The sequence below is a fragment of the Aotus nancymaae genome, unplaced genomic scaffold (assembly GCF_030222135.1).
Source record: "Aotus nancymaae isolate 86718 unplaced genomic scaffold, 86718_ANA_hifiasm-v0.15.2.pri h1tg000022l_1, whole genome shotgun sequence".
Lineage (NCBI taxonomy): Eukaryota > Metazoa > Chordata > Mammalia > Primates > Aotidae > Aotus > Aotus nancymaae.
Window position 1 is genome coordinate 45,469,657 of NW_026988435.1, and position 25,635 is coordinate 45,495,291.

The 25,635-nt window shown below is 55.2% G+C and overlaps 1 protein-coding gene across 3 annotated transcripts in view; it reads right to left on the minus strand.

Annotated features, from left to right (window-relative positions):
• Window positions 1–25,243, minus strand: part of WDR4 (WD repeat domain 4) — a 32,306-nt gene extending 7,063 nt beyond the window's left edge. The window contains exons 1-10 of one of the 3 annotated variants that reach the window (XM_064380196.1): window positions 25,129–25,243; window positions 22,575–22,640; window positions 21,596–21,736; window positions 12,859–13,015; window positions 11,849–11,961; window positions 9,602–9,662; window positions 4,766–4,864; window positions 2,949–3,013; window positions 1,946–2,129; window positions 969–1,038 (exon numbers count right to left, since the gene is read on the minus strand). In XM_064380196.1, coding sequence (XP_064236266.1) covers window positions 969–1,038; window positions 1,946–2,129; window positions 2,949–3,013; window positions 4,766–4,864; window positions 9,602–9,662; window positions 11,849–11,961; window positions 12,859–13,015; window positions 21,596–21,736; window positions 22,575–22,640; window positions 25,129–25,217 — 1,045 coding nt within the window. In that variant the 5' untranslated portion in view covers window positions 25,218–25,243. Of the gene's footprint in view, window positions 1–968; window positions 1,039–1,945; window positions 2,130–2,948; window positions 3,014–4,765; window positions 4,865–9,601; window positions 9,663–11,848; window positions 11,962–12,858; window positions 13,016–21,595; window positions 21,737–22,574; window positions 22,705–25,128 lie in introns of those variants that run through there. The other 2 variants (XM_012444926.3, XM_064380195.1) reach the window with 2 other exon arrangements.
• Between the last annotated feature and the right edge of the window lie 392 nt (window positions 25,244–25,635).

The following is a 25,635-nucleotide window of genomic DNA, read 5'->3' on the forward strand; positions in this document are numbered from 1 at the left end:
GGCGTTCCTAAAGCAGATCCCAACCGCACTGGGGGCCCAGCCCTGCCCGTCTCAACCCTCAATGTCCTAAGCAAAGCAGGAAGGAGAGAAGCCTCGGAGGCAGAGCCAGCGCCGCCCCTCAGGAAACCTGGCAGAAGGCAGCCAGGCCACCATCAGCGGAAACTCCTCTGACCTGAGTTTGAATCCCTCCAGAGCTCCAAGGAACCTCCGTGCTGACTGGAGGGGGCTCTGGCTTTGCAAGGCTTCCTCAGAGAAGCAACTTCTAAACATGAATGAGGCACCTGGATTCCGTGCGGGGCTAACCCACCCTGCAGAAACCATCGCCTCCGAGACTGCTCGGTGTTGACGCAATGGCGCCCCCAGAAGGCAGAGTGGAAATGCACCTCCAGCGTCCTCCCTCAGCTGGCTGCCCTCCTTCCTGCAGCCGCAACCGACAAAATTGCTGAAGATTCCCTCCCCTGAGCCGAGTGTTCTTGTCAGGACAGTGACCATCCTGCCCGTTCAGCCTCCTGAAGACCCCCGGGGCCTCTGGCTAGCCCCCCACGAGACCTCCCAGTGGGGCTCTGCACTTGCAGATGCATGCAGAGTGGGATCAATTCCCTCGATACTGTGGACCAGGCCTGAGGCAGCACAGTGCCCGCTACCTCTGGGAGCCACCAGGTGCCAGCCCTGCCCCGGGGACCTCCAGTACTCAACTCTGAAGGCAGGTGGGGAGCGGGGGATGCTGTTCAGATCCTGAGCCCCCGGTTCCTGCGTAGCTCTTGGTAGCCTGACTCCCACAGGTGGTCCTTCACTGCTGTGCGCCACCCTCCTCCTGCCCCACCCCACTTTCTGATGAGGGCACACGCTTACCCTTCCCCTCTTTACCCGCACACCAGATCCCTCAGGCGGGTGGCAGTGTGATCTGCTTTCTCTGGGGACCGTGCTGGGCGTGACCCCCCAAGGGCAGCCTGTGCCCATGCTCTCACCTTCCATCATGGCCCAGTTCCCATGAAGAACACCGGAGACTTTCTTTAACACGGCGCTCTCAAGAACAGACTGCAGGCAACAAACAGGAAACCTTCATCAGAAAGAGGCAGCCCTGAAAACCCAGCACCAGGACGCAACACGCGCTGGCCAGAGAGGCCTGCGGGGGGAGGTCCCCTCCTGGTGCCTGGTGACCCCCGTCCGCCCTCTGTGGAGACCTTGCCCATGACACCAGAGCGAGCTCTTCACACGCAGCTTATCAACCTCAGGGGTCCCACAGGTGCGACAGGCAACCACTGGGGACATCACGTGGCCGCCACTTCTCAGGTAAAAAGAACTGGATGGCTTAAAAGTGCTTCCAAAGTGCTCAAATGAACTTTGGTAAATTGGTACCTACTCCACTCAACCCCACAGCAACCTCGTGAGACGCAGGACAGGCAGGGGCATCACTCCCATGTTAACAGGAGCGACGTGGAGAAGGTACGGGGCTTACCCCGTCCCCCAGAGAGGAAACAGCTCAGTCCAGGGTTCTGTGTCCTGAGGGGCAATGAGTGAAGGAAGGGAGCCAGGCTCCCCCTACCCTCACCTCCAGGGAAGCAGCTCAGCCCACTGCCCTCGCCCCTTCCTCTGCCGGGGATCCACGTGCTCCCAAGTGCTCCACCAGTGCCCCAGGCCTGAGGCTGTGCTAACCCAACTCGCAAGTGTTAGTCCCACACACCCCAGCCACACACTCCCCCAAGAAAAGAACTGCTGTGGACATCACCACGCAGGACAAGCGGCCATGCCGGCCAGGCACCCGGCTCCCTTCACCCACGGTGGAAGCCCCACCCACTGCCCCTCAGGACACAGACCCTGGGCCCCAGAAGTGGCTGAGTTGAAAGAGGCTCACGTGTGGACCCAAAAACCGCAGCTGCCAGGCCCCACCCACAGGATTATGGGACAGCAGGGCCTGGGCCATCAGGGAGGTGCCAAGTCTTACCTGCCACTGGCCGCCCACAGGTCTGCAGAGCACCAGGGGGGCCTCCCGGCAGTCCTGAAGCACCCACAGTCCCTGGGTCTCCTCAAAAGCCACGTCCCACACTTGGTGCTGGAACGCCAGCTGCTGCCTGTACACCAGCTGCTGTCCACCAGCATCCAGCCGGAAGATGTAGACCACAGGAGTGCTTGCCACGAAGAAAGAGAGCACGATGACCGGGCCTGAAGGCCCATGGCACCGCTCCGCGGCCAGCAGCCCAGACAGCGCAGCCCTCACCAGCGCCACCTCGGGAAAGCCTGCCCCGAAAGCCCCAGCTGCACCTCTGCCGAGTGCTGGAGCCAGGGAAGCCACGGGGGGATGCACGCTTGGATTAAGTCCTAAGCTCTGGGGTAGCTCGTGGCACAGCAACAGACAATCAGCACGGGACAGGAGGGCAGGGCAGGAGGGCGCAGGCCAGCTGGTGCGGCAGACGGGACGCAGGCCCTGGGCTCAGGCGCGGCTCTCCTCTCACACCAGAACGAGCTAAGAGACCTCCCCAGATTGTCATAAGGACAAGATGAAAAGTGCCGAAAGCACCAAAAATCGTACCTTTCCTGACACAGAAGCCGCTCGGGAAGCAGCCGCGGAACTGTGCTCCACCCCGAAACGCGCCTGGTCAGCACTGCCAAGCCCGGGGGTCCCACCCGACCAGCCCCGAGCAGGGAGTGAGGCAAGCGATGCCACCATGGCCGAGCCTGGGGAGAGTCCGTCCTCTCAGAACGCCAGGCAGAGGCCGCTGGTGCCCCTTACACCAGGGGAGTTCAACGTCAGGTTGAAGGGCGCTGGCTGAGAGGAGCCCCCACCCTCACACAGCAGCAGTCATCAAAAGTGACGTTCTCAGAGGGAGCTGCGGGGCCACCACCGGCCAGGACCTCTTCATTGAGGACGAGGGCCAGTGGCCAACCTGCTAACTCTCCCCCTGCAGGTCTGCAGAACCAGAGGCCATGGACGTGCCACCGCAGCTTACCCGTCGCACAGGAGCGCCACGCAGTTCTCCCGGCACCAGAACGCGATCCTGGACGCAGCCAGCCTCTGAAAGGAGAAGCAGCCTGTTAACTTCACGTCACCTGCAGAGGCTGACGCTGGGCACGCTGATCCAACAGGAGCAAAACTGAAGACGCACAGAGCCCCCACATATCCAGGAAGGAAGAGGAAACAGTACAAGAACATTCTGGAATCAGTGGGGAAACGAGGGTAGCCAATTCCCTATTTCTTAAGTGAGTGGACAAGCCCAGGCATATGACGAAAGCCCCCCAGTGGCTCTGGTGCTCCCTGAAGGGCCTGCAGAGAGTTTAAGTCCTAAGCTCCGGGGCAGCAATAGATGAACCAGCACGGTGCAGGCGGGCAGGGCAGGACGTGGCTTTCGAGGAGACCCCGGGGCTGTGGGTGCGCCAGGACTGCCGGGAAGCCCCCTGGTGCTCTGCAGGCCTGTGAGCAGCCAGTGGCAGGTGAGACTCGACAGACTCCAAAGCCAACAAAATGGGTCAGACGGTGAGGAGAGGAGGGAGCCGAGGACACAGGGGCAAGAAAGACACAGCAGCTACACACGCCGCTGTCCTGTGAGCCCCACGCTTCCTGGCAGAGGGAATGTTACAAAGGAAGAGGCTGGGCAGGCGCAGGGGCTCAGGCCTGTAATCCCAGCGCTTTGGGAGGCCGAGGCAGGTGGATCACCTCGGGTTTGGAGTTTGAGACCAGCCTGGCAAACATGGCAAAACCCAGTCTTTACAAAAAAATACAAAAATCAGCCGGATCGCTTCTCAGCCTTTTGGCTAAGATCAAGTGTAAAAATCAGCCGGGCGTGGTGGCACATGCCTGCAATCCCAGCTACTCGGGAGCCTGAGGCAGAAGAATGACATGTACCCGGGAGGCAGAGGTGGCAGTCAGTCGAGATAGCACCACTGTACTCCAGCCCAGGCAAAGGTGAGACTCTGTCTCAAAAAAAAAATTTTTTTTTAATGAAGGAGGCCAGGCACAGTGGCTTACCCCTGTAATCCCAGTACTTTGGGAGGCTGAGGCAGGCAGATCACCTCAAGTCAGGAGTTTGAGACCATCTGGTCAACATGGTGAAACCCTGTCTCTACTAAAAATAAAAAATTAGCTGGGTGTAGTGGCGAGCGCCTGTAGTTCCAGCTACTCAGGAGGCTGAGGCAGGAGAATCGCTTGAACCTGGAAGGTGGAGGTTGCAGTGAGCCGAAATCACGACCCTACACTCCAGCCTGGACAACAAGAGTGAAACTCCTTCTCAAAAGAAAAAAAAATATGAAGGAAACGTCCAGGAACCCGAGCCACGTGACCATGGAGGAACAGGCCTGCTCCCGTCTCACACAGCCGCCTGGCAGGGGGCAGAGGCCACACCACACAAGTTATCTAAGAAATGAAACAGACCCATCGGGAAACTTAATCAAGGCTGGGGCATGCAGGGTGTCATGAGATGGCTCCAAGCCAGCCGGACAACGCTGGAGTGGGCCCGGTCCCGCCCCTGCCCCCGCTGGCTGGCAGACCCACAGAGGTGCGTGCTCAAGCACCTGCATTCCTTCCACTTCAGAGCAGGATTAGGGGCCTTCCTGTACATCCACTGTCTGCAGGCAACAGACAGATCACTTCCCACTGACATGACGAGACACCTTCAGAATTTGAAATACAAGATTTCCCTCCCACAGGAAGAAGTCTGGCACTGGGGGCAAATGTTTCCAACGGTGAAGTGACTTTTCCACTCAAGCCAAGCGACTGCAGGTGCCTACACACACCTACGCGCAGTCAACAGGAGTGAACAGAAGCAGCTACCTGGGGGGCCTGGGGGTCCACCGGCTCCTGCAGACTGGCCAGGTGACAGCAGTGCAGCTGGCGGCCGCTCCTGTACTCCCAGAGCCTCAGGGTGCCGTCCTGCACACACCAAACACACAGGTTAGCGCACGGTCGTGGGGCTGCTGTTGGGTAAGGTGACAGAGAGGATAGCGGGGTGTGGTCGGGGGTCCAATCAGTGACAGTCATGCTGCCCGCCCGCGGTTATTAAAGGCGCTTTGCTCTGACTGTGTAAAGAGCTCATGCAAATCATCAAGAAAAACAGTGGGGACAGGAAGGTAACTGATTCCCTGTTTCTCCAGTGCTGACATGCCCAGGCAGATGACAAAGGCAATGAGGCAGATCCCAGCAAAACGAGCCAAGGACACAGGCGGCCAGGCTGTCACCTGCCAGGAGGCCAGACCACACCTGCTGTGCCCGGGCCAGGCAAAGACACTTCAGCCATCATGCATTCTCACCAGGAGACACGTGGAGCTCACGAGCGCGTGGCCATGTCCACTTCACTAAGAATGAGAGAAGGACATGGTCATCGGCAACCAGTTCAAGCCTTCAGGAAGGTGACACACGAACCGAGAGCCTCCACGCTCTAAAATCATCATAAATGGAAAAAAGGAATTCTTTTTTCTTGGTTTTATCTGTTGTTATTTTTTATTGAGATGGGGTCTATGTCACGCTGCCCACTGCAGTACAGTGGCTATTCACAGGCTTAATCATGGCTCATGCAGCCTCTAACTCCCAAGCCCAAGCAATCCTCCTGCCTCAGCCTCCCAGTAGCTGGGACTACAAGCGTGAACCACCGCACCTGGCTTAAAAAAATTTCATTACAGCACTAATTAATGGAAAAAAATAAATCAATACTCACTAAATCTAATGAGAGTGTCTGTAAACTATTTGTGAGATTTTTTTTTTTTTTTTTTGCGATGGAGTCTCGGTCTGTCGCCCAGGCTGGAGTGCAATGGCACAGTCTCAGCTCACTGAAACCTCCGTCTCCTGAGTTCAAGTGATTCTCCTGCCTCAGCCTTCCGAGTAGTTGGGATTACAGGCATGAGCCAACATGCCCAGCTAATTTTTGTATTTTCAGTAGAGACAAGGTTTAACCATGTTGGCCAGGCTGCTCTCACACTCCTGACCTCAAGCAATCCACCCTTCACCTCCCAAAGTGCTGGAATTACAGGCGTGAGCCACTGCATCTGGCCTTTGTGAGTATTTTTAAGTGACTGAAAGAAAAAGATGAAAAGTAAATACCCCAAACAGCTAACAGCAGACGTGTATCCTCTGAGTGCCAGGGTAAGAGTGGCTGCATGAATGCATGCACACACATGCATGTGCACATACAAACCCATACATGCACGCACACGCATGCGCACATACAAACCCACACATGCACACACGCATGCACACATACAAACCCACACATGCACACATGCATGCGCACATACAAACCCACACATGCACGCACACATGTGCATATACAAACCCACACATGCGCACATGCATGCACACATACAAACCCACACATGCACACATGCATGCGCACATACAAGCCCACACATGCACGCACATGCATGCGCACAAACCCACACATGCACACGTGCATACGCACATACAAACCCACACATGCACACACACGCATGCGCACAAACCCACACATGCACACACACATGCGCACATACAAACCCACACGTGCACACTCTCATACACATGTGCATGCACGCAGATACATGCCTACACATACCTGCACACACACACACATGCACATCTTGCCACAAATTTGGCAGATAAACATGGAGACCAGCACACATCTACAGGCATTTCCACTCACCCCAAACCTCTCTACAATGACAAGAAAAAGATGTTTACTAACCATGAACCCACTAGGCAGGAAGAGAAGAGAAGGCAGCTATCGAAGGTGAGGAAGCCTGGGGGCTAGAGGCCGGGAACGAAGGCATCGGCCACAGAGAAGCCCCAGAGGCGCCAGGACCTGCCAGACCAGGCCTGGCCAGGCAGCCTGAAGACCAGGGTGGCGAGGGGAGCTGTCAAATGTCTTTCCAAAGAGAAATGAGACCTCCTCAATGTATGCTGAGCCCCAAACTCCAGGCCAGCGCAAGGCTCCGGGGAAATGGAAGTGAGAGGCCCCAGTCTCAGGGATGCCAAATACTCCCCAAGGAGAGAGCCGTCCAGCCCCTTCACACTCACCTCCAGAGCCCCAGGGACAGACCCCAGCAAGAGTGAAGGCCAGGACAGCGACTGCCCAGGAGAAGAGACCGACTGACCCACACGTACTACGGGGCCACAGGCAAGGAGCTGCTGCCCACGCCCAGGTCTGCTCGGAAGCCTCTCCGGCCCCATCCTGGGCACGCACCCGGCCTCCGAGGCCGCCGATGCTGACTCCCATCACACACAGGCAGATAGGATCGCCAGACATCTGAGGAAAAGCTCCAATGAGAAAGGCGGACAGCACACACCAGGGAAAGGAATCAAACACGAGGCCAGGAGCAAATGAAGAAAGAAAAGCCCACACTCATCTCAGTGAGGTAAGAGGTCCGCAGTATCCGAGAATGCGTGGCTGTGAAGAACAGACCAAGGACAAGAAAGAACCGAAGATTCAAAATCATCCTAATAAAACTCAAGTCTCCGCAGAGGCTGGAAAGTAAAGCTGAGGCAATCTCCCAAGAATAAGACTCTTCCTAAAGGAACAGGAATATGAGATTGAACAGGAAAGAAAAGAATCAGAGAACTGTGGCCGGCACAGTGGCTCTCGCCTAGAATCCCAGCGGGCAAAGTGGGTGGATCGCTCAGAACAGAAGGAAAGCACGTAAGAAAATGCCCCAGGTCAGAGGCACTGAAATCACCAGCTGTGCAGTCAGCTTCTCTCAGGACCCCACCGAGCCACCTCAGCGGCTTCCACATCGCACACTGGGGCAGAGAAGGCCCTCCAAGAAGGAGAGGCCGGCTGTCATGCCACAGACCCGGGCAAAGTCCGGCTGTCACGCCACGGACCCGCAGCAGAGTCCGGCAGTCACGCCACGGACCCGGGCAGAGTCCGGCTGTCACGCCACGGACCCGCGGCAGAGTCCGGCTGTCACGCCACGGACCCGGGCAGAGTCCGGCTGTCACGCCACGGACCCGCGGCAGAGTCCGGCTGTCACGCCACGGACCCGCGGCAGAGTCCGGCTGTCACGCCACGGACCCGCGGCAGAGTCCGGCTGTCACGCCACGGACCCGCGGCAGAGTCCGGCTGTCACGCCACGGACCCGGGCAGAGTCCGGCTGTCACGCCACGGACCCGCGGCAGAGTCCGGCTGTCACGCCACGGACCCGCGGCAGAGTCCGGCTGTCACGCCACGGACCCGCGGCAGAGTCCGGCTGTCACGCCACGGACCCGCGGCAGAGTCCGGCTGTCACGCCACGGACCCGCGGCAGAGTCCGGCTGTCACGCCACGGACCCGCGGCAGAGTCCGGCTGTCACGTCATGGACCCGGGCAGAGTCTGGCTGTCACACCACGGACCCGCGGCAGGTGGCTGCAGGTTTCCACAGGAAGGGCATCAGGAAACCGCACAGGAGCAGCCAGCTGGAGAGCACAGAGGGCAAGGCCTCCCAAGCTCCGAGGGAAACCGCTTCAACCAGGATTAGGTTGAATACAGTCAGGCCTCGAGGAGATTAATGGTGTTTCCAGAAAGGCAAAGTCACAAAACACTGACACTCCTTGCACCTTCTAGTGGCTACCAGAAGATGCGTTCCACTCCAAAAAAGTTGCAACCATGAGTGACAGATGGGGCCTGGGAAGGCTTCTCTGCCCGTGGAAGATTTTCTTCATGGTGATGAAAAAGACTGGACAATGCACAACAAAACGCTGACGAACCCTGACCCTGACCCTGACCCTGACCCTGACCTCTGGAGACTCCGGCCAGACTGTTCTGTTCTCAGACCGCATGGCTGTGCGTTCATTTGAAGACCAGGAACAGGAGGCTTCGAATGAAGCCAAATCAGAGAATGAACGTAGGGGCAGCCGGAAGGTCCATCGGCCATCCTGCCACACCACACAAGGCCACCGTCACAGACAACACAGGGAAGGGCAGCGAAGAGGAAGGTGGTGGCGTGTGGGCGACAATTCCCAGGTCCGCAAGACAGACCCTGTGAGGAATCCAAAGCCCTCACTTTGGCAAAATCACTCACAACACTTCTACCGTATTCCTTGGAGGAAACACGTCTCTCGTCACTAAACTGTAAGGCTTCCAGGACCCAATGCTGGGACACACAAGCTGTACTCAGCAAGCAAAAATCCTCCGCAGTAACCAGGTGCGGGGGCTCAAGCAGGTGGTTCCAGCTACTCGGGAGGCCAAGGAGGGAGGCTGCTTGGGCCCAGGAGTTTCAAACCAGCATGCAAAATGTAACAAGACCCCATCTCAAAAAAAAAAAAAAGACAAAAAAATGCAGCCAGTAATGGGATGGACTCAGACCCCTCCAGGAGTCAGAGGCCCCCTATCTCCTGCTTCTCCCTGAGATCCTGATCCCTAACCCTGTCATAGAAGGCACGGCCACCTTCAGAAGGGAGCTGTCCACACACCCGTTCTAGATTATCGCCTGTGCAAACACACAATCACCTACGCATACCCCACACATAGTCCTGAATGAGCTGCTGCAAGCAGGGAGCAAGCCGTGGGCAGCTCCAAGATTCAGAAACAAGCACCATCTAGTGGACAGCCGCAGACAGCAAGTGGCCAGTGATCTAGAGGGGCCAGTTCTAGGAGGCACACCGCACCCTCCCTGCAGGCTGCAGAATCCAGAGGTGAGTGACTCCAGGCTATGAATACTTACCCCAGAGGAGGACAGCAGCAGCCCAGGCTGAGTGGGCACCACGGAGATGCGGCTTACAAACCTGTGAGAGCGATAGAGAAGCAGTCAGCTAGCCCAGTGCCCGCGGGCATGGGAAGGCCATCTGTTCATCTAAGAGACGCCTCCGCCCCAAACCCCCGATGCAATAAAGCCAGCCAACATGGGAAGTATCTGTTAACCCTAATCTGGTTAGGGCTGACCAGGTGAAGGCCCCTGGACAGGGTGAGGGAGGCAAGGGGGCCATTCCTGGGTCCCCCAGCACAGCAACCTCTAACCCAGGCCGCTCCTCAGCCATGCCTGCCAGAGATCCAACCGCATCTGTGTCCCTCTGCGGTGGCTCTGCTCAGCTGCACCCCCACAGTTCCCCAGCACCCACCCTTGCCTGAGGCACCTGCACTGTGATGAAAGGGGCCCTGGCGGAGCCTCAAAGACACAGCACATGGGTAGGAGGGTGTGGGGGAAGGAGGGCAGGTGGGAGGAGGATTGGGAGGAGGGCAGCCAAACCCACGGACAGAGTCCAATCAGGGCCCTCATGGCCCCTCGATGACAACTCCGAGTGACCTGGCCAGAGAGCTGGCTCTACTGAGCCGGCCCAGTCCTCCTGCAAGGGTGTGGCCTGCAACAGTACAGGACTCAAAGTCACAGGCACGCTCCCATCAGAACAGCCATGAAGAGTGACCCAGGCAGCCCAGCTCTCCTGGAAACCCATCCTGGCTCGAGCACCTGCAAGGGTGACAAGGCCTGTTTTTCTTCCCGCTGTAACAGTGACCTCAAGCAATCCCTCATGCACGGGGTCCCCAGGGACTCCTGGAATGGGGTGGCCCGTGAGGCTCCCTTCATGTCCGCCAGTCACGGCCTCTGCTACCTCGGGCTAGCCATTGCCTGGCCTGGGCCTTGTCCCGTAGCCACCGCCCTGCACGGCACCACAGCACCGAGGGCTGGCTTCTCATCGCAGGCCCTCCGAAAGGAAAAGACAGCAGCCCACGGCCCAGGACAGACCGGGCCCAGGAGAGCCTGTGCAGAGGGTGCGAGCAGCCTCACAGTTCTCAACAGGAAAGGACAGAAACCAGTTTCCATGGGTTTGAAAGAAAATCTCAAAATATAACTTGTTTAATCACTGCAGTGTCTACTGAGCACCCACTCGTGCCAGGCACTGTGCCGGGGGCTGCAGACAGCAGCGGGCACAACCAGCCCACAGAACCACTCGGACGCAGCGGAGGCGGCCACAAACCCTGCAATGTCGGCAGAGGGCGTGGAGCAGCGCCAACCAGCAGAAATGTAGCTCCAGCCACGTACAGGGGCCACAGGGATTTGTTTTCCACTTGCCAGCCACCGTGTTGAAAAGTAAAAGAGCAGGTGAAGTTGATTTTAATACTGTTTTTATTCAATATTATCCAAGTGATGAGGCACTTCCCAGAGGGGTGGGAAGCGTGCTCCCATCAGCAGAAACCTCCGTCACGTGCCTGGCGAGGCAGGGGAGCTACAGAGACCCCAGCAGGAGACGGTGGAGGGGAGGGGCCGGGGCGCTGCAGGCCAGAGAAGTCCAGAGCCGCATCACCAGGGGACTAAATGCGGGCCAGAACAAGCTAGCCCGAGGCACACACAGTGACTGGCCTTCTTCGGTGGGAAATGCATCCATTCAGAACCAGGAAAACACGGGAAACCTCAGCACTGAATTCCCTCCCTCCAGTTTCTTCCACTGCCTCAAGTAATGTATTTTAAAACATTTCAGGCAATTACACTAAGCACTTTTCCTTTGTGTAAATTCTAATCGGCCTTCTGTGTGAGGGAGAAGCGGGCATTCAGAAACCTCCGCACAGGTGCCGGCAGAGCTGGCTGCCGCGAGACAGGCCACAGGCAAAGGCCGCCACCTGGGCGCAGAGGCAGCTTCATTCTTGGACAGCTGGAATCACTAAGGTGCGCCCTCGCCCCCAACACACCCACAGTGCAGAGGTCTCCACGCTGAGACAGGACCTTCCCGGAAACACGCCCTCTCATTTGCTCAGGACCGATGGGGTGGCACCTGCCGACTGCGTAACGGTGCAGCGTGAACCCCGCCCTTTCGAGGCTTAAGCAGGCAGCACCCATGGCACCTGCAGTGACCAAGCACAGGGGCCGCTGTCACCCGGTGGGGCCTCGCTGGCTACAGTGGCACCTGCTGAGCCGTAAGCTGACGCTGTTCCTAAGCGAAGCTTCTTTCTGCTGCTGGGGCAGGAAGGGGGCACTCACTCTGTGTGTCCCAAGCAGAAGGACTCGATGCTGTGGGGTGCGGCGGCCCAGCTGACTCGGATCTTCTCGTCCCGGTCGGCAGTGAGGATGAAGCGGTCATCAGGACTCACAGCCTGCATCACCAGGGGCCAGAAAAGAAAGAGCTGCTCGCCTGGGCCTTCTCCGAATCAAGTCCCTCACGGAAGCAGAGAGCCTGCAGCCCGGCTGCCAAGAGGCTGCGGCCTTCGAGGACAGACCAGCGTGGCTCCCCTGTCCTCCCGCCCCTCCGTCTAATCGCTGGCCCTCCTCCTCCCTCTCCAGGCGGTCCCTGGCCGCCTCCAGCCCACACTCCTCAGCGCTAGAGCAGGCTTCTGGGGGAAGACCATGCCACAGCCACCCATCTGTCTCCTGCGCCTCAGCACATCCAGGCCCCACACTCCCATTTCCACCCGCCCCAGGCCTGCTGCACCCTCCTGCCCAACACCAGGGTTGCTTCCTCGCCTTCCTGTCCCATGTGTCCCCACACCCAGCTGTCGCCAAGTCCCAGTGAGGTTTCCCTGACACACCACACCTGCCGTTGTTCCTGACTGTCTCTGCTGTGTCTGATGCCAGCTCTACCACCTGGGCTGTGGGCCTGGGCCCTCTGGGCTCCAGGAGTCTGTGACATGAGACAGGCAGTGTGGGGTGACAGTGGCTGCTAGGAGCAGTGCCAAGGTGATGCTCCCACAGCACCTGGCAGTCCTGGGCCAAGGAGGCGGAGCCAGAGGCTCATGGCTGTACCTGCTTCTCCCACACCTTCGCTTCTGACCTGGGGTCACCCCACTGACTCACCTGCCTTCATTCTCCCTGCCGTCTGCCTCACCTTCCTAAATCCTGTTCCCACCACTCTCCTGCTCCCAAATCTGCAGAGGGCTGTCCCTGCTACAGGAGAGCCCCACTCTCCCCACCAGATGCTGGGGCACAGGCCGGGTAGACACTGACTCAGCTGTGCCCCACATGTCGCGTCCCCCACGTACTGCGTCCCCACATACCACATCTAACAGCATGGACAGGTGCCCCAGCTCTAGCTGGCCACATCCGTGAGGCTCCAGCACCGAAAAGGAGTACACGTCTCCAGACTTGTCGGCCACCAAGACCTTCTCCTCAGAGGCCGTGAAGGTCAGGGCCGTACACCTCCTCGCCACCGTCCTAGAAGGCCAGAGAGACGCCCCCGTTAGCTTTCAGGAGCAGCACAGGGTCCTCGACAGCCCAGCAGGCCGCGTGGGCGGTGGCAGGCACAGGCGCCTGGCCATATGCTGTTTCCAGCTGCTGAAGATGGGGCCAGAAACATTCAGCAATGCTGACAACTGGAACACAGCCAATGTCTTCAACACATTTACTTTCACCACTTTTTCCTTTAAGAAAATTGCTCCTGATGGTGGGATCTAGGTGGTGGATAAATGGGTGACAAAATTCTCAACTTTCCTGTGTTTGAAAACTGTCAGCAAGAAACGGGGGAATGGTTCCTTGACCCCAGTCTTCATCGTGCATTGAGGGAGACACCAGCCCTCTCCATAAACACCGCCACTGTCAAGGACAAGGGCAGGCACCAGCCTTCAGGGCACCCCAGGCTTGCTGCTCCCCTGACGCACACTGACTGCTGCTGCTCAGACCAGGGGCCTCAGACAGACAGCCATGCCCCGTGCCCTGCAGAGGGAAGGACCCAGCCCAGGGCAGCTGTCAGGCAGCACCTGAGCCTCCTTGGAAGGAAGCACCGCTTTCCAGCACGTGAGAGAGGCCTGGGCTCCCCAGTCCACATCCAGATCAGCACATCCACGAATCCAACCTTGACCCAGAATCACGGATGCGCCAGAGTCCCAGTGCAGCATGTCTGCACGCTGGTTCAATAAGAAACGAAGTCCCAGTTCCCTCCCTCTCTTGAACCAGGGTGCATGGCCGCTGCTTCCCGAGGCAATCATTTTCCACAGCATTTCTGCAAGTCTCCTTTGGTATGTACGTCCTCTCCACAAGGCAGCGACCCATGTTCTGTTTTACATAGATAGGGGTTGTGACACAGCTGCCCACACACGCAGTTAGCCGCATGGCCTCACAGCAGAACGGCGGCCAGCCCAGCTTCCCCACCTCCAGGGCTGTGGCGGCGCCCACGGCCCAAAACACAACCAACACCAGGCAGGCAAGTACAGGGCACCTGGCCCACTGCGGCCAGAAACGGAGACGGAAGCTTCGGGAACGCTGTCCCCAACAAGGCCCCTGTGTTTCTCTCAGGGCCAGAGGGACAAAAGGACAGAAAAAGGCGGGCATGGCCTTTGGGCACAGTGCAGACCCAAAGCAGTGCCCCTCCTCCAGCCCTGCAGCCGAGCAGCGGAGCTGCAGCAGGGAGGCAGCAGGGAGGCAGCAGGGGTGAACAGGAGAAAACAAGGACTAAGAAAGATAACTGGGCTCTGGGGCAGGATTAATCAGAATTCTCAGGGTGTGCTGCAACTTAAATTTCCTGCACTGTGCCAGCCACACAGCCCCCGATGTCTGATGGGCTCATTAAGCAGCTGCCACAAACATGACCATGGTGGCACAGAGGGGCAGCCCAAGAGGACGCCACGGGGAGGGGGGATGGATTTGGACTCACGGGGTGCTCATCCCCCCACAGGCTGGATGGCATGTGGCAGGGATGGCTCCCGACACTGCGCCTCCCGCCCAGCTCAGCAGAGAGCACTGTTCCTTGTCCCTTCGTCCTGCCCCAGCCGGGGGCTCCCAGCCAGCCTCTCCAGCTGGACTTATCCTGGCATCAATTCTAGTACGCAGCTGAGCCATACTTGTGGGCTTGGGTGCCAGGATCTGAGGGAGGTCACAGCATGAGGCAGGTCACTGGACCAATGGCAGGCCGGCCTGTCACTCAAGTGGAGGGACAACCCTGCCCACCTTCAGACCCCCAGCCTGTGCAGGGTCTCGGGTCTCAGCTCTCCCTCCACAGTGGCTGGGTTCGTCGCCCAGAGACCAGCAGAACCAGCAAGCAGGCACGTGTCTCCACAGTCCCCTCTGTCCACCGGGAGTCCAGTGGCTGAGCCCTGAGCCCTGAGACAGTTGGCGCTGCCCTGAGCCCCCTCCAGAGCACTGAGGACACCAGCGCCCTCCTCTAGCCCACCCCCCGCCACCCACAGTCCAGCAGCCAGGCGCTCTCTCTCCATTCCGCAGGCAGAGCCAATTCGATGGTTTCCCGGGCTCTGCCTTTCCCACGTGCTGCCGTGGCTCTCACGGGCATTTTCAGAAACACTGATTCCACTGGGAGGATTTCTCCCTCATAAATGCACATGTCAAAATCAAATGTATCACTTGTAACCCTGTGTCCTCATCTTGTTTGGAAAACGTGGCCTCAGTCCCTCGGGCCAAGAGCCTCCTGACTGCCCAGGTGGCAGGCACTCTGGCCTCTGAAGCTCTCAACTGCGACCCAGGAAAGAACCCTTGCTGCCCACAACGTGCATCTTGCCCGTGCTTCAAAACCCTTCAACGGGAGCTTACCAGCAGCAGCACAGTAACAAAGCGACCGCTGGACAGAGCCTGGGCTCTCACCCGGCTCAGGGAGTACCGCAGGGGTGCAGGGTCTCAGTGAAATGCACACAGGCCACACGAGCACATGGAAGCCCTAAAACGGAATGGAGGTGGATGTGCTAAGGGTGGGCGGTTCTCTGGGGAGAGGGTGCATTCCAATCCCAGAGTCTGCATAAAAAGCCTCCGGGTATGGGGAGTGGCCTCCATGTTTGTGGAGCAGCTGAAGGGTGCCACCTGCTAGCGCAGCGCGGTTCTCCCCACCCCGGTCCTCTCCTCACCCTATGCCCCTTTCCCTGCCCCACTCTCATCCCCCAAATCTACTCCCCTGCCTCAATAATCCCCTCTAATTTCCCACTGAGAAAGGGTAAAGATTTCACTCCACCCAATGCTGAAAAGTTCACAAACCCACAATTCTAAAGGAATTTTAAAAAGAGTATTGAGAATGGTTGGGCATGGTGACTCACATCTATAATCCCAGCACTCTGGGAGACCAAGGTGGGCGGATCATGAGGTCAGGAGTTCTAGATCAGCCTGTCCAATATGGTAAAACCCATCTCTACTAAAAATTACAAAAATTAGCCAGGTGTGGTGGCCTGTGCCTGTAGGCCCAGCTACTTGGGAGGCTGAAGCAGGAGAATCATTTGAACCCCGGAGGTGGAGGTTGCAGTGAGCCAAGATCATGCCACTGCACACTCCAGCCTGGGCGACAGAGTAAGACTCTGTCTCCAAAAAAAAAAAGGTATTGAGGAATTTGCCAACTGATGTTGACAGTGGCAGTTAACTTCCCACCTTCACCCACTGTCCTGCAGTTAACTAGAGGGAGGGAGGCAGCAACGGTACCCTGCACAAGGTCGGGAAATCCCAGGCCACACCACTGGGGCCAGATTTTGTTATCTGCTGCCTGGACTGCATCAAATCACATGGTCCGTCTTCCACACCACCTAAGGCATACACTTCTACACGAAGTTACACTGCCGATATCACTTTCAAAACCGAGAGCAGGCCGGGTGTGGTGGCTCACGCCTGTAATCCTAACACTTTGGGAGGCTGAGGTGGGTAGATCACCTGAGGTCAAGAGTTCAAGACCAGCCTGGCCAACGTGGCAAAAGCCCGTCTCTACTAAAACTACAAAAATTAGGTCAGGCGTGGTGGCTTGTTCCTATAATCCCAGCTACCCAGGAGGCTGAGGCAGGCGAATCACTTGAACCCAGGAGGTGGAGGTTGCAGTGAGCCGAGACCAGGCCACCGCACTCCAGACTGGGCAACAGAGAGAGACGCCCCCCCTGCCAAAAAAAAAAGAGAGAGGAACACACAGTTAAAGGGGCACTGCCAGGGGCCAGCCACTGTTCCTTGCTCACATGCCGCAGGCTGCCCATCCCTCATCCCAAATGCTCTGGACCAAAAGTGCTTTTGCATTTCAGCTTTTTTTCAGATTTTGGAGTATTTGCAAATACTTACTGGCTCAGCATCCCTAACCCAAAACTCCAAAATCCAAAACATTCCACTGAGCATGTCCTTCGAGCATCTTGTCTAAGTCAAAAGCTTCTGGATTCTGGAGCATTTTGAATTTCAGATACCTCTGGACAGTGAGCCCACACTGAGTTCGAGTGACATTATTATTATTATTATTATTTAATAATAAGGCTGGGCATGGTGGCTCACGCCTGTAATCCCAGCACTTTGGGAGGCCGAAGCAGGAGGATCATGAGGTCAGGAGATCGAACCAGTCTGGCCACCATTGTGAACCCCATCTCTACTAAAAACAATTAAAAAATTAACCAGGTGTGGTGGTGCACACCTGTAATGGCAGCTACTTGGGAAGCTGAGGCAGGAGAATTGCTTGAACCCGGGAAGCAGAGGTTGGAGTGAGCCGAGATAGTGCCACTGCACTCCAGCCTGGGCAACAAGAATGAAACTCCGTGTCAAGCAAAAAAAAAAAAGTTGCTCTTCCTCATTCATAATAAAACAGGTACTCAAGATCCCATGTTTCTTCCATCAGACTCAGAGTCAACAGTCTGACAGCACCATGTATTATTATCCATGGTGAGAAAACAGGGCACTCGGACTCGGGCAGGAGAGAACCCCTTTGGAAGGCGAAAAGGGATTACACGTCTAAGTTACAAAAGCACATACCTTTTGACCTCACAGTTCATTCTGGGGTGTTTCTCCTACAGATTTACTCACATATGGGAAATATTACATGTATCTGATTATTCATTAAAGTGCCTTTTAAATATCAAGACAAGCAAAATGTTAAGTAAAAAATGCTGACCACCAGTAGAGAGACAGTCAAGAAAATTGCTGTAGCTGGGTGCAGTGGCTCACACCTGTAATCCCAGCATTTCGGGAGGCCGAGGAGTGATCACCTGAAGTCAGGAGTTCAAGACCAGCCTGACCAAAATGGCAAAACCCCATATCTACTAAAAATACAAAAATTAACTGGGCCTGGTGGCGAGACCCTGTAATCCCAGCCGCTCAGGAGGCTGAGGCAGGAGAATCGCTTGAACCCAGGAGGTGGAGGTTGCAGTGAGCCAGGACTGGGCCACTGCACTCCAGCCTGGGCGACAGAGCGAGACCGTCTCCGAACAAACAAATAAATAAATAAACTGCAGAGCGTGTGGCCTAGCCCAGATGAAATGAATCAAAGTCTGCACTTTCACAAGACACCCAGGCGGCTCTCGGACACACGCCTATGTCAGAGCTCAGCCAGGGCTTTACTTTAGGAAAAGTTACCATCAGACTCCTTTAGAGCATTTTATTTTTAACTTTCGGGAGTCAAAGCCCCCTCTGAGAATCTCATGTGAATCACGAAAGCTCTCTACGGCAGCCAGTGTCAGAAAGGCAGGATGAACTGTTACGCGCTAAACAGAACCCCCCAACCCACAACTCCTACGTGAAGCCTGACCCAGCTGGGGCCTCAGAAGGTGACTGTATTTGGACAGGGCCTTTACAGAGGTGAAACAGAGGTCACTGGGGTGGCCCTGACCCAACTGAACTGGTGTCCTATAGGAACCGGAGATGAGGACATAGACACACAAGAGGAAGACTGTGAGGACACAGGGAGAAGACGCCACCGGCAAGCCAAAGAGAGGCCTCGGAGGAACCAGCCCTCCCTGCCAACCCCTTGATCTTGGTCTTCCAGCCCCGACAACTGTGAGAAAACTGCTATTTCAGGCCCCAGTCTGTGGTACCTTGTTAGCCCAAGCATACTAGGACAACTACCATCTTCTTTCAACACTGAGAGGTGGAAACCTGTCCATCCCTCCTTCCCACAGTTTGTCTGAGAAACCCAAAGTCAAGACCAACCTACCAGAAAGCCCCTGCCACCCGCAGAGATTCCCGTGGAGGGGCTTGGGGCAGGACATCTCAAGGCCACCTTGAGGCATTCACCCTGAATCCTGAAAACACTTCCATCTTCTATATTCTGGGTCCTAAATGACTTACGTTTTGGCTACCTTAGTGAGAAGATGCGGTTCACAGGCCTTTCAACTTAAAGATGATGCGTTCCACAGCAGTCACGTGGAAGCAGCCATTTCTCATTACTTATAACTCGGACACGTAGGGATATGCATTTAGAAGCCATTTTCCTACTGAGAAACCATCACTGCCTATGGGAAGGGAGCCAGAAGGTGGGTGAGGAGGGAGACTATCGCATACTCTTTGGTTCAATTTTGTTGTTTTCAGATTTTAAACCATTCTCAAAAAAACCTACCTGATACACAAAACACAAAAACATATTGTAAATCACAAATACATAAACATATATAGTAAAACCCATATACACAAAAACACATACATAGAAATGATGCAGTGTTTCAGGGCTTTCTTTTTATCCTGACTGGAAGAGAGGACAGAGAGGGCATTCACTGCTTTTGATACCACCTAGAATTTGGCTTTTTTTTTTTTGTCACTCAGACTGGAGCACAGTGGTGCAATTTTGGCTCACTGCAACCTCCGCCTCCTGGGTTCAGGTGATTCTCCTGCCTCAGCCTCCCGAGTAGCTGGAACTACAGGGATGCACCACCATGTCTGGCTAATTTTATATTTTTAGTAGAGATAGGGTTTCACCATGTTGGCCAGACTGGTCTCGAATTTCTGACCTCAGGTGATCCACCTACCTCGTCCTCCCAAGTGCCAGGAGTACAGGCCACCGTGCGCCCCTGCCGAATTCGCGCGGGCCACCGTGCGCCCCTGACGAATTCGCGTGGGCCACCGTGCGCCCCTGCTGAATTCGCGCGGGCCACCGTCAGGCCACCGTGCACTCCCGCCGAATTTGTGCGGGCCACCGTGCACTCCTGCCGAATTTGTGCGGGCCACCGTGCGCTCCTGCCGAATTTGTGCGGGCCACCATGCGCCCCTGCCAAATCCTGCCGAATTTGTGCAGGCCACCATGCGCCCCTGCCGAATTTGTGCGGGCCACCGTGCACTCCTGCCGAATTTGTGCGGGCCACCGTGCACTCCTGCCGAATTTGTGCGGGCCACCGTGCACTCCTGCCGAATTTGTGCGGGCCACCGTGCGCCCCTGCCGAATTTGTGCGGGCCACCGTGCACTCCTGCCGAATTTGTGCAGGCCACCATGCACTCGAGCCACCATTCCCGGCCGAATTTGGTTTTTCACTCTTCCCTTTGAAAGTGAGATAAGGCTGGAAGCGGTGGGTCACACCTGTAATCTCAGCATTTTGGGAGGCTGAGGCAGGCGGATCATCTGAGGTCAGGAGTTCGAGACCAGCCTGGCCAACATGGTGAAACCCTCCCTCGACTAAAAAAAAAATACAAAAATTAGCCAGGCATGGTGGTGTGCACCTATAGTCCCAGCTACTCAAGAGGCTGAGGTGAGAAAATCAACTGAACCCATGAGGTGGAGGCTGCAGTGAACCAAGATCACACCACTGCACTCCCGCCTGGGTGACAGAGTGAGACCCTTCTCAAAAAAAAAAAGAAAGAAAAGAAGACAAAATAAAAATCTGAAAGGCTTTGTTGAACCCAATATGAGTGTGTGAGCCAGCTACAAACAGATATTCCTTAACCTCAGGAGTTCAAACATTGCAGTTGACTGTCAGGGAGCAATCACACCGTGCACACAGCTTCAGGGAGGTGAAAATGAAGCACCCAGGACTGATTCTGCTCCATGTGTGTTTACATCAAGGTTACAGAATAGTCAGAATGATTCTAGTCCTAACTCTATTAAGGGAATAGAAGGAGACTGTCAGAGGCGACAAAAATGTCAATCTGCCCAGCGCCGTGTACCACAATGTCCCCTGCCTCCTCTCACAAGGACATGCTGGCAGTGAGAAAAGGCCAAGGCCTGGGAGAGATTCACAGAACAGTAGGGTTCCCTCCCTTTCAGAAAGTGATGGAGAACACTTTGAAGAGGAATAGGGAGCAGGGCATGGTGGCTCACACCTGTAATCCCAACACTTTGGGAGGCCAAGGTGGGAGGATCACCTGAGGTCAGGAGTTCAAGACCACCCTAGCCAACATGGTGAGACCGCATCTCTATTAAAAATAGAAAAAATTAGCCAGATGTGGTGGCATGCACCCGTAATTCCAGCTACTTGGGAGGCTAAGGCAGGAGAACTGCTTGAGCTGAGATGGCACCACTGCACTCCAGCCTGGGCCACAGAGTGAGACTCTGTCACAAAAAAAGAAAAAAAAAGGAAGGCAGAAGAATCTTTCCGGACTTTGCTTGGCAAGAGGGCAAAGCACAGCGGTATCTCTGTTCTTGCCAGAGTTACTGGCCTCCCCATCCAGGGGGATCCACTCCCCACTCACTCTTCAGATACTCAGAAATACATGCACTAAACCCACCTTAATACCGTGGTACAGACCCCTCGACGCACCCCAAATCCCTAACCCTCTCCCAGTGCAGGCGCACTGCCTTGTTCCTGCTCATCACTAGGACAGAGGATTGCTCTGGACAGCAGGGGCACCAACGCTGCCAGCAGAGGGACCAGCCACAGGGCCCGGCTCTGCCTTCCGACCCCACTGACTGGAGGTACCTAACTCCTCACCACCCAATGTGGGCTAGAACAGCACCCCTGCACCCTCCCAGAGCTGCTGTGAGGATCGGATCAGCTAACACACACACAGCGTGGAAGCTGTGTCTGGCACCAGCTGTGGCTCTGCACCAACCACTTATCACCATGGTACAGTCACTACTGCTACAGGCATGCAAGTACAAAGTGTGCATTTGACATCTTAATAATCAACGTTAGCATCTCATACCTGACACTCAGACATTGCCATGGTTTTGTACGGAAAAGAATCAGACGCTTACTGTCATCAGTTAAAGCAAAATAGCTGCCAGACTTGGAGAAGGTGGACGCCAGAATCACACCGCTCCCCTGGACCAAGGGCGCGTCCTCCCTGAGGAAGAGAGGAGGAAGATGGTTAAGCTTCACCTAAGGAAATGAGGCTGCATTCCTTGACGGCCAGCGTGGAAACTGCTAACATGGGAAGAGGGAGAAATTGTTAAGAGGCTCACGTAGCAAAAATACAGACATATTAAGGGGACATGGGAGGCTCAAGCAGGAGAATCCCTTGAACCCAGGAGGTGGAGGTTGCAGTGAGCCAGGACTGAGCCACTGCACTCCAGCCTGGGCGACAGAGTGAGACTCTTGGCTCACTGCAACCTCTGCCTCCCAGGTTCAAGCGATTCTCCTGCCTCAGCCTCCCAAGTAGCTGGGATTACAGGTGCCTGCCACCATGCCCAGCCAATTTCTTGTATTTTTAGTAGAAATAGGCTTTTGCCATGTTGGCCAGGATGGTCTGGAACTTCTGACCTCAGGTGATCTGTCTGCCTCGGCCTCCCAAAGTGCTGGGATGATAGGCATGAGCCATCATTAATAGTACAGCCGGCCAGGCGCAGTGACTCACGCCTGTAATCCCAGCACTTTGGGAGGCTGAGGTGGGTGGATCACTTGAGGCCAGGAGTTCGAGACCAGCTTGGCCAACATGGTGAAACCCTGTCTCTATCTTTTATAAAAATAAATAAATTAATTAAAAAGAGTACAGCTGACACTGTACTCTTAATTTCTAATTTGAAAGTTACTTTTACATGTCTTTCCTGACGTGGTACTTATCTGCACTGTTGTGTGACAGAAGCTAAGAATTCAGCAAGTAAGACAACAATTGCTTCTTAGAGCCTCTGGTCCCATTATCAAACCATTAAATCAGGCCCTGAAAAAGCCTTCCCACACCTCACCCTTTATTTTCTTGTGACTTCTTTTCTGCAGCATTGCAGTCATAGATGAAGAGGCTGTCATCATCACTAAAGAGAAATAACAGAATGATTTTAAAAGGAGTCATCATTAAAGAGAAATAACAATGATTTTTTTTTTAATTTAGAACAATCTTTTATTCACAATACTCTTTTTTTTAAAATGATTATACTTTAAGTTCTGGCGTACACATGCAGAACATGCAGGTTTGTTACATAGGTATCCACGTGCCATGGTGGTCTGCTGTCCCCACCAACCTGTCATCTACATTAGGTACTCTCTCCTAATACAATCCCTCCCCTAGTCCCCACCCCTCAACAATTATTTTTTTATAATTTTTTTTTTGAGACAGTCTTACTCTGTCACCCAGGCTGGAGTGCAATGGTGCAATCTCAGCTCACTGAAACCTCCACTTCCCGGGTTCAAGTGACTCTCCTGCCTCAGCCTCCCGAGTAGCTGGGATTACAGGCGCCCACCACCACGCCTAGCTAATTTTTTGTATTTTTAGTAGAGACGGGGTTTCACTATGTCGGCCAGGCTGATCTCGACCTCCTGACCTCAGGCGATCCACCCATCTCCATTTCCCAAAGTGCTGCGATTATAGGCATCAGCCACTGTGCCCAGCAACAATGATTTTTAAAGGAGAACGTTTCTAAAAAAAAAAAAAAAAAGATTTTTTTTCTCTGTAGAACAAAATATTTGCATACTCATTAAAGGTCTTATCCATGACAAGAAAACTGTGTAGATACAATATTTCAGGGAACAGTTAACAAACTTTATTTGCTTAATCTCTTATTGGAGTGTATCATACACGACCTGAATAGTCCTGTGGGAAAAAAAAGTTCAGGCCAGGCGGGTGGCTCATGCCTGTCATCCCAGCACTTTGGGAGGCTGAGGCGGGTGGCTCACGAGGTCAAGAGTTCAAGACCAGCCTGACCAAGATGGCGAAACCCTATCTTTACTAAAAATACAAAAATTAGCCAGGCGCGGTGGTGGGTGCCTGTAAGCACAACTACTCAGGAGACTAAGGCAGGAAAATCGCTTGAACCCGGGCAGCAGTGGTTGCAGTGAGCCAAGATCCTGCCACTGCATTCCAGCCTGGGAGACAGCGTGAGGCTGTCTCAGGAAAAAAAAAAAAAAGTTCAGTAAAACAGATGAGGGGCAAATACTCAACAGGAATTAATATGCTATTCTTATGCTACTCTTTCAGGCACCAGAAAATCTATGCGATGTTCTGATGCTGTTGAGTTTTCAATGGGATTCTCTATACAAATTTCCAAGAGCCATTACCTATTCAGAAACACATCTCACCTACCTGAAAATGTTCCCATGACCCCAAGCACTTACCAACATAACAATCACCCATCTTCCATACTGAACCTAAACTCAGTTTATCCCATCCCCCACCCCTGGCACATAGCTTGTACTTATTTATAGCCTTTAAAGTGCACCAAAAAACTTTCCATATGGAACAGTGGACCTGTCTTCCAAGTCGGAATCTCCACCAGCCGCTAGCATCTCCTCAAAATGCGCAGACTGAAGGTAAGCAGATCATGTCTAACGCATCCACAGCTCACTCTGGCAGGTATTAGACCGTGTGAGTCTCTAAAGCAACATTATCTCGGATACATGACAGGTTTCTGAGTACAATTTTTGTAAGACCTAATTTAACATCGAATTGGCTTTCTGAAACCAAAGAATATACAGTACATCTGACAGACATATCGTCTGTTTCAAGTATTAAATCACAAATAACAGGGGAAAGAAAATGAGGGGCTGAAACTGACAACACTACTAATCGGTCCGAGAGTCCTAAGTCAGGACTGTCCCTCAACAAGCATTTACTAATTTAAAAATCTCCGGCGTCGTCCTAGCACTGGTGATACAATAAGGATGGAGAATAAAATTACAGAAAGCAAAATTCGAGCCACGTGAAGGGCCGCTAGGGAGGGGCAGCTGCGAGCTCCACGTGTACTCTCGGGTCGGTTGTGTAAGTGTCAGAGACGAGCCGGGAGTCCTGATGAGCAATTAAAGCCAGGTAGGTGGATGCAGGCCGGGAAGAGGGGACAAGCACCCCTGCAAAGAGAGGGAGCGCGGTCGGGGGTCAGCGAGCTCGTCGTGAGCCCCGCCCCTCTCACCAGGGAAACCCGAGACCCCCTTCTTCCCAGTTCTTCACAGCGTATTCGGCCGGGCCTTGCCGAGCGGTCAGGGTTCCCGCCGGCGCCGCGGAGACCGGAAGTGACCTGGCGCTAACCAGGCGAGAACATTGCAGACCCGCCGACCAGGGCGAGGAGCGCACCGGGGCCTGTGGGGCGCAGAAATCTAGGCTCTCATGGTCTCTCCTAGATTGGCTTGTCTCCCCACGCCCCGACACGCGGCCAGGCCGAGAGAGCGGCGGAGGGCTCCCGGGCTGGAGCGGGGTTCCCCCGGGTCACCCCAGAGCAAGTGCGATCAGGCAGTGCGGGAGAAGCGGAGTCGCCAGGGCCCGACGCGCGCCCGCAGCCTGGGCTCCCTGTGCCAAGACCAAGGCCCCCTCACCTGCTTGCAGTGGAGGTGGCCAGGAATCGGCTGCCGCCCCGCACCACCAGCGTCTGCCCGCACAACGCCAGTCCCACAGAGCCCGCCATACACACGTGCCACCCCAGAGCCTCTTCCTGTTCGCGCCCGTCGATGACGTCACGCGTAGACGCCGAGAGATGACGTATCCCCACGGAAGAGCCTGCCTTCAGCGTGAGCTGCATGCAGGTGCTGTGAGCGTCCTCCCGGCTGCGGTTGGTGGCCGTCGGTGTTTCAGGCTGGGCCGCTCACTCACAAGGCGATCTGATGGCGTGCACTTCGCGCGATTCCAAGTGCTTGCCTAATGTTCGTCCTTTCCTCCAGACGGGGTATGGCTGGTTCTGGATCTTTTTCCGCCATAGCTGGAGAGACGTAGGACCTGATAGCTACTTGATGCCTGGTAAATGATTCTTCAAGAAGTGAATGAGGCCTGGCGCGGTGGCTCACGCCTGTAATCCCTGCACTTTGGGAGGTCGAGGTGGGCGGATC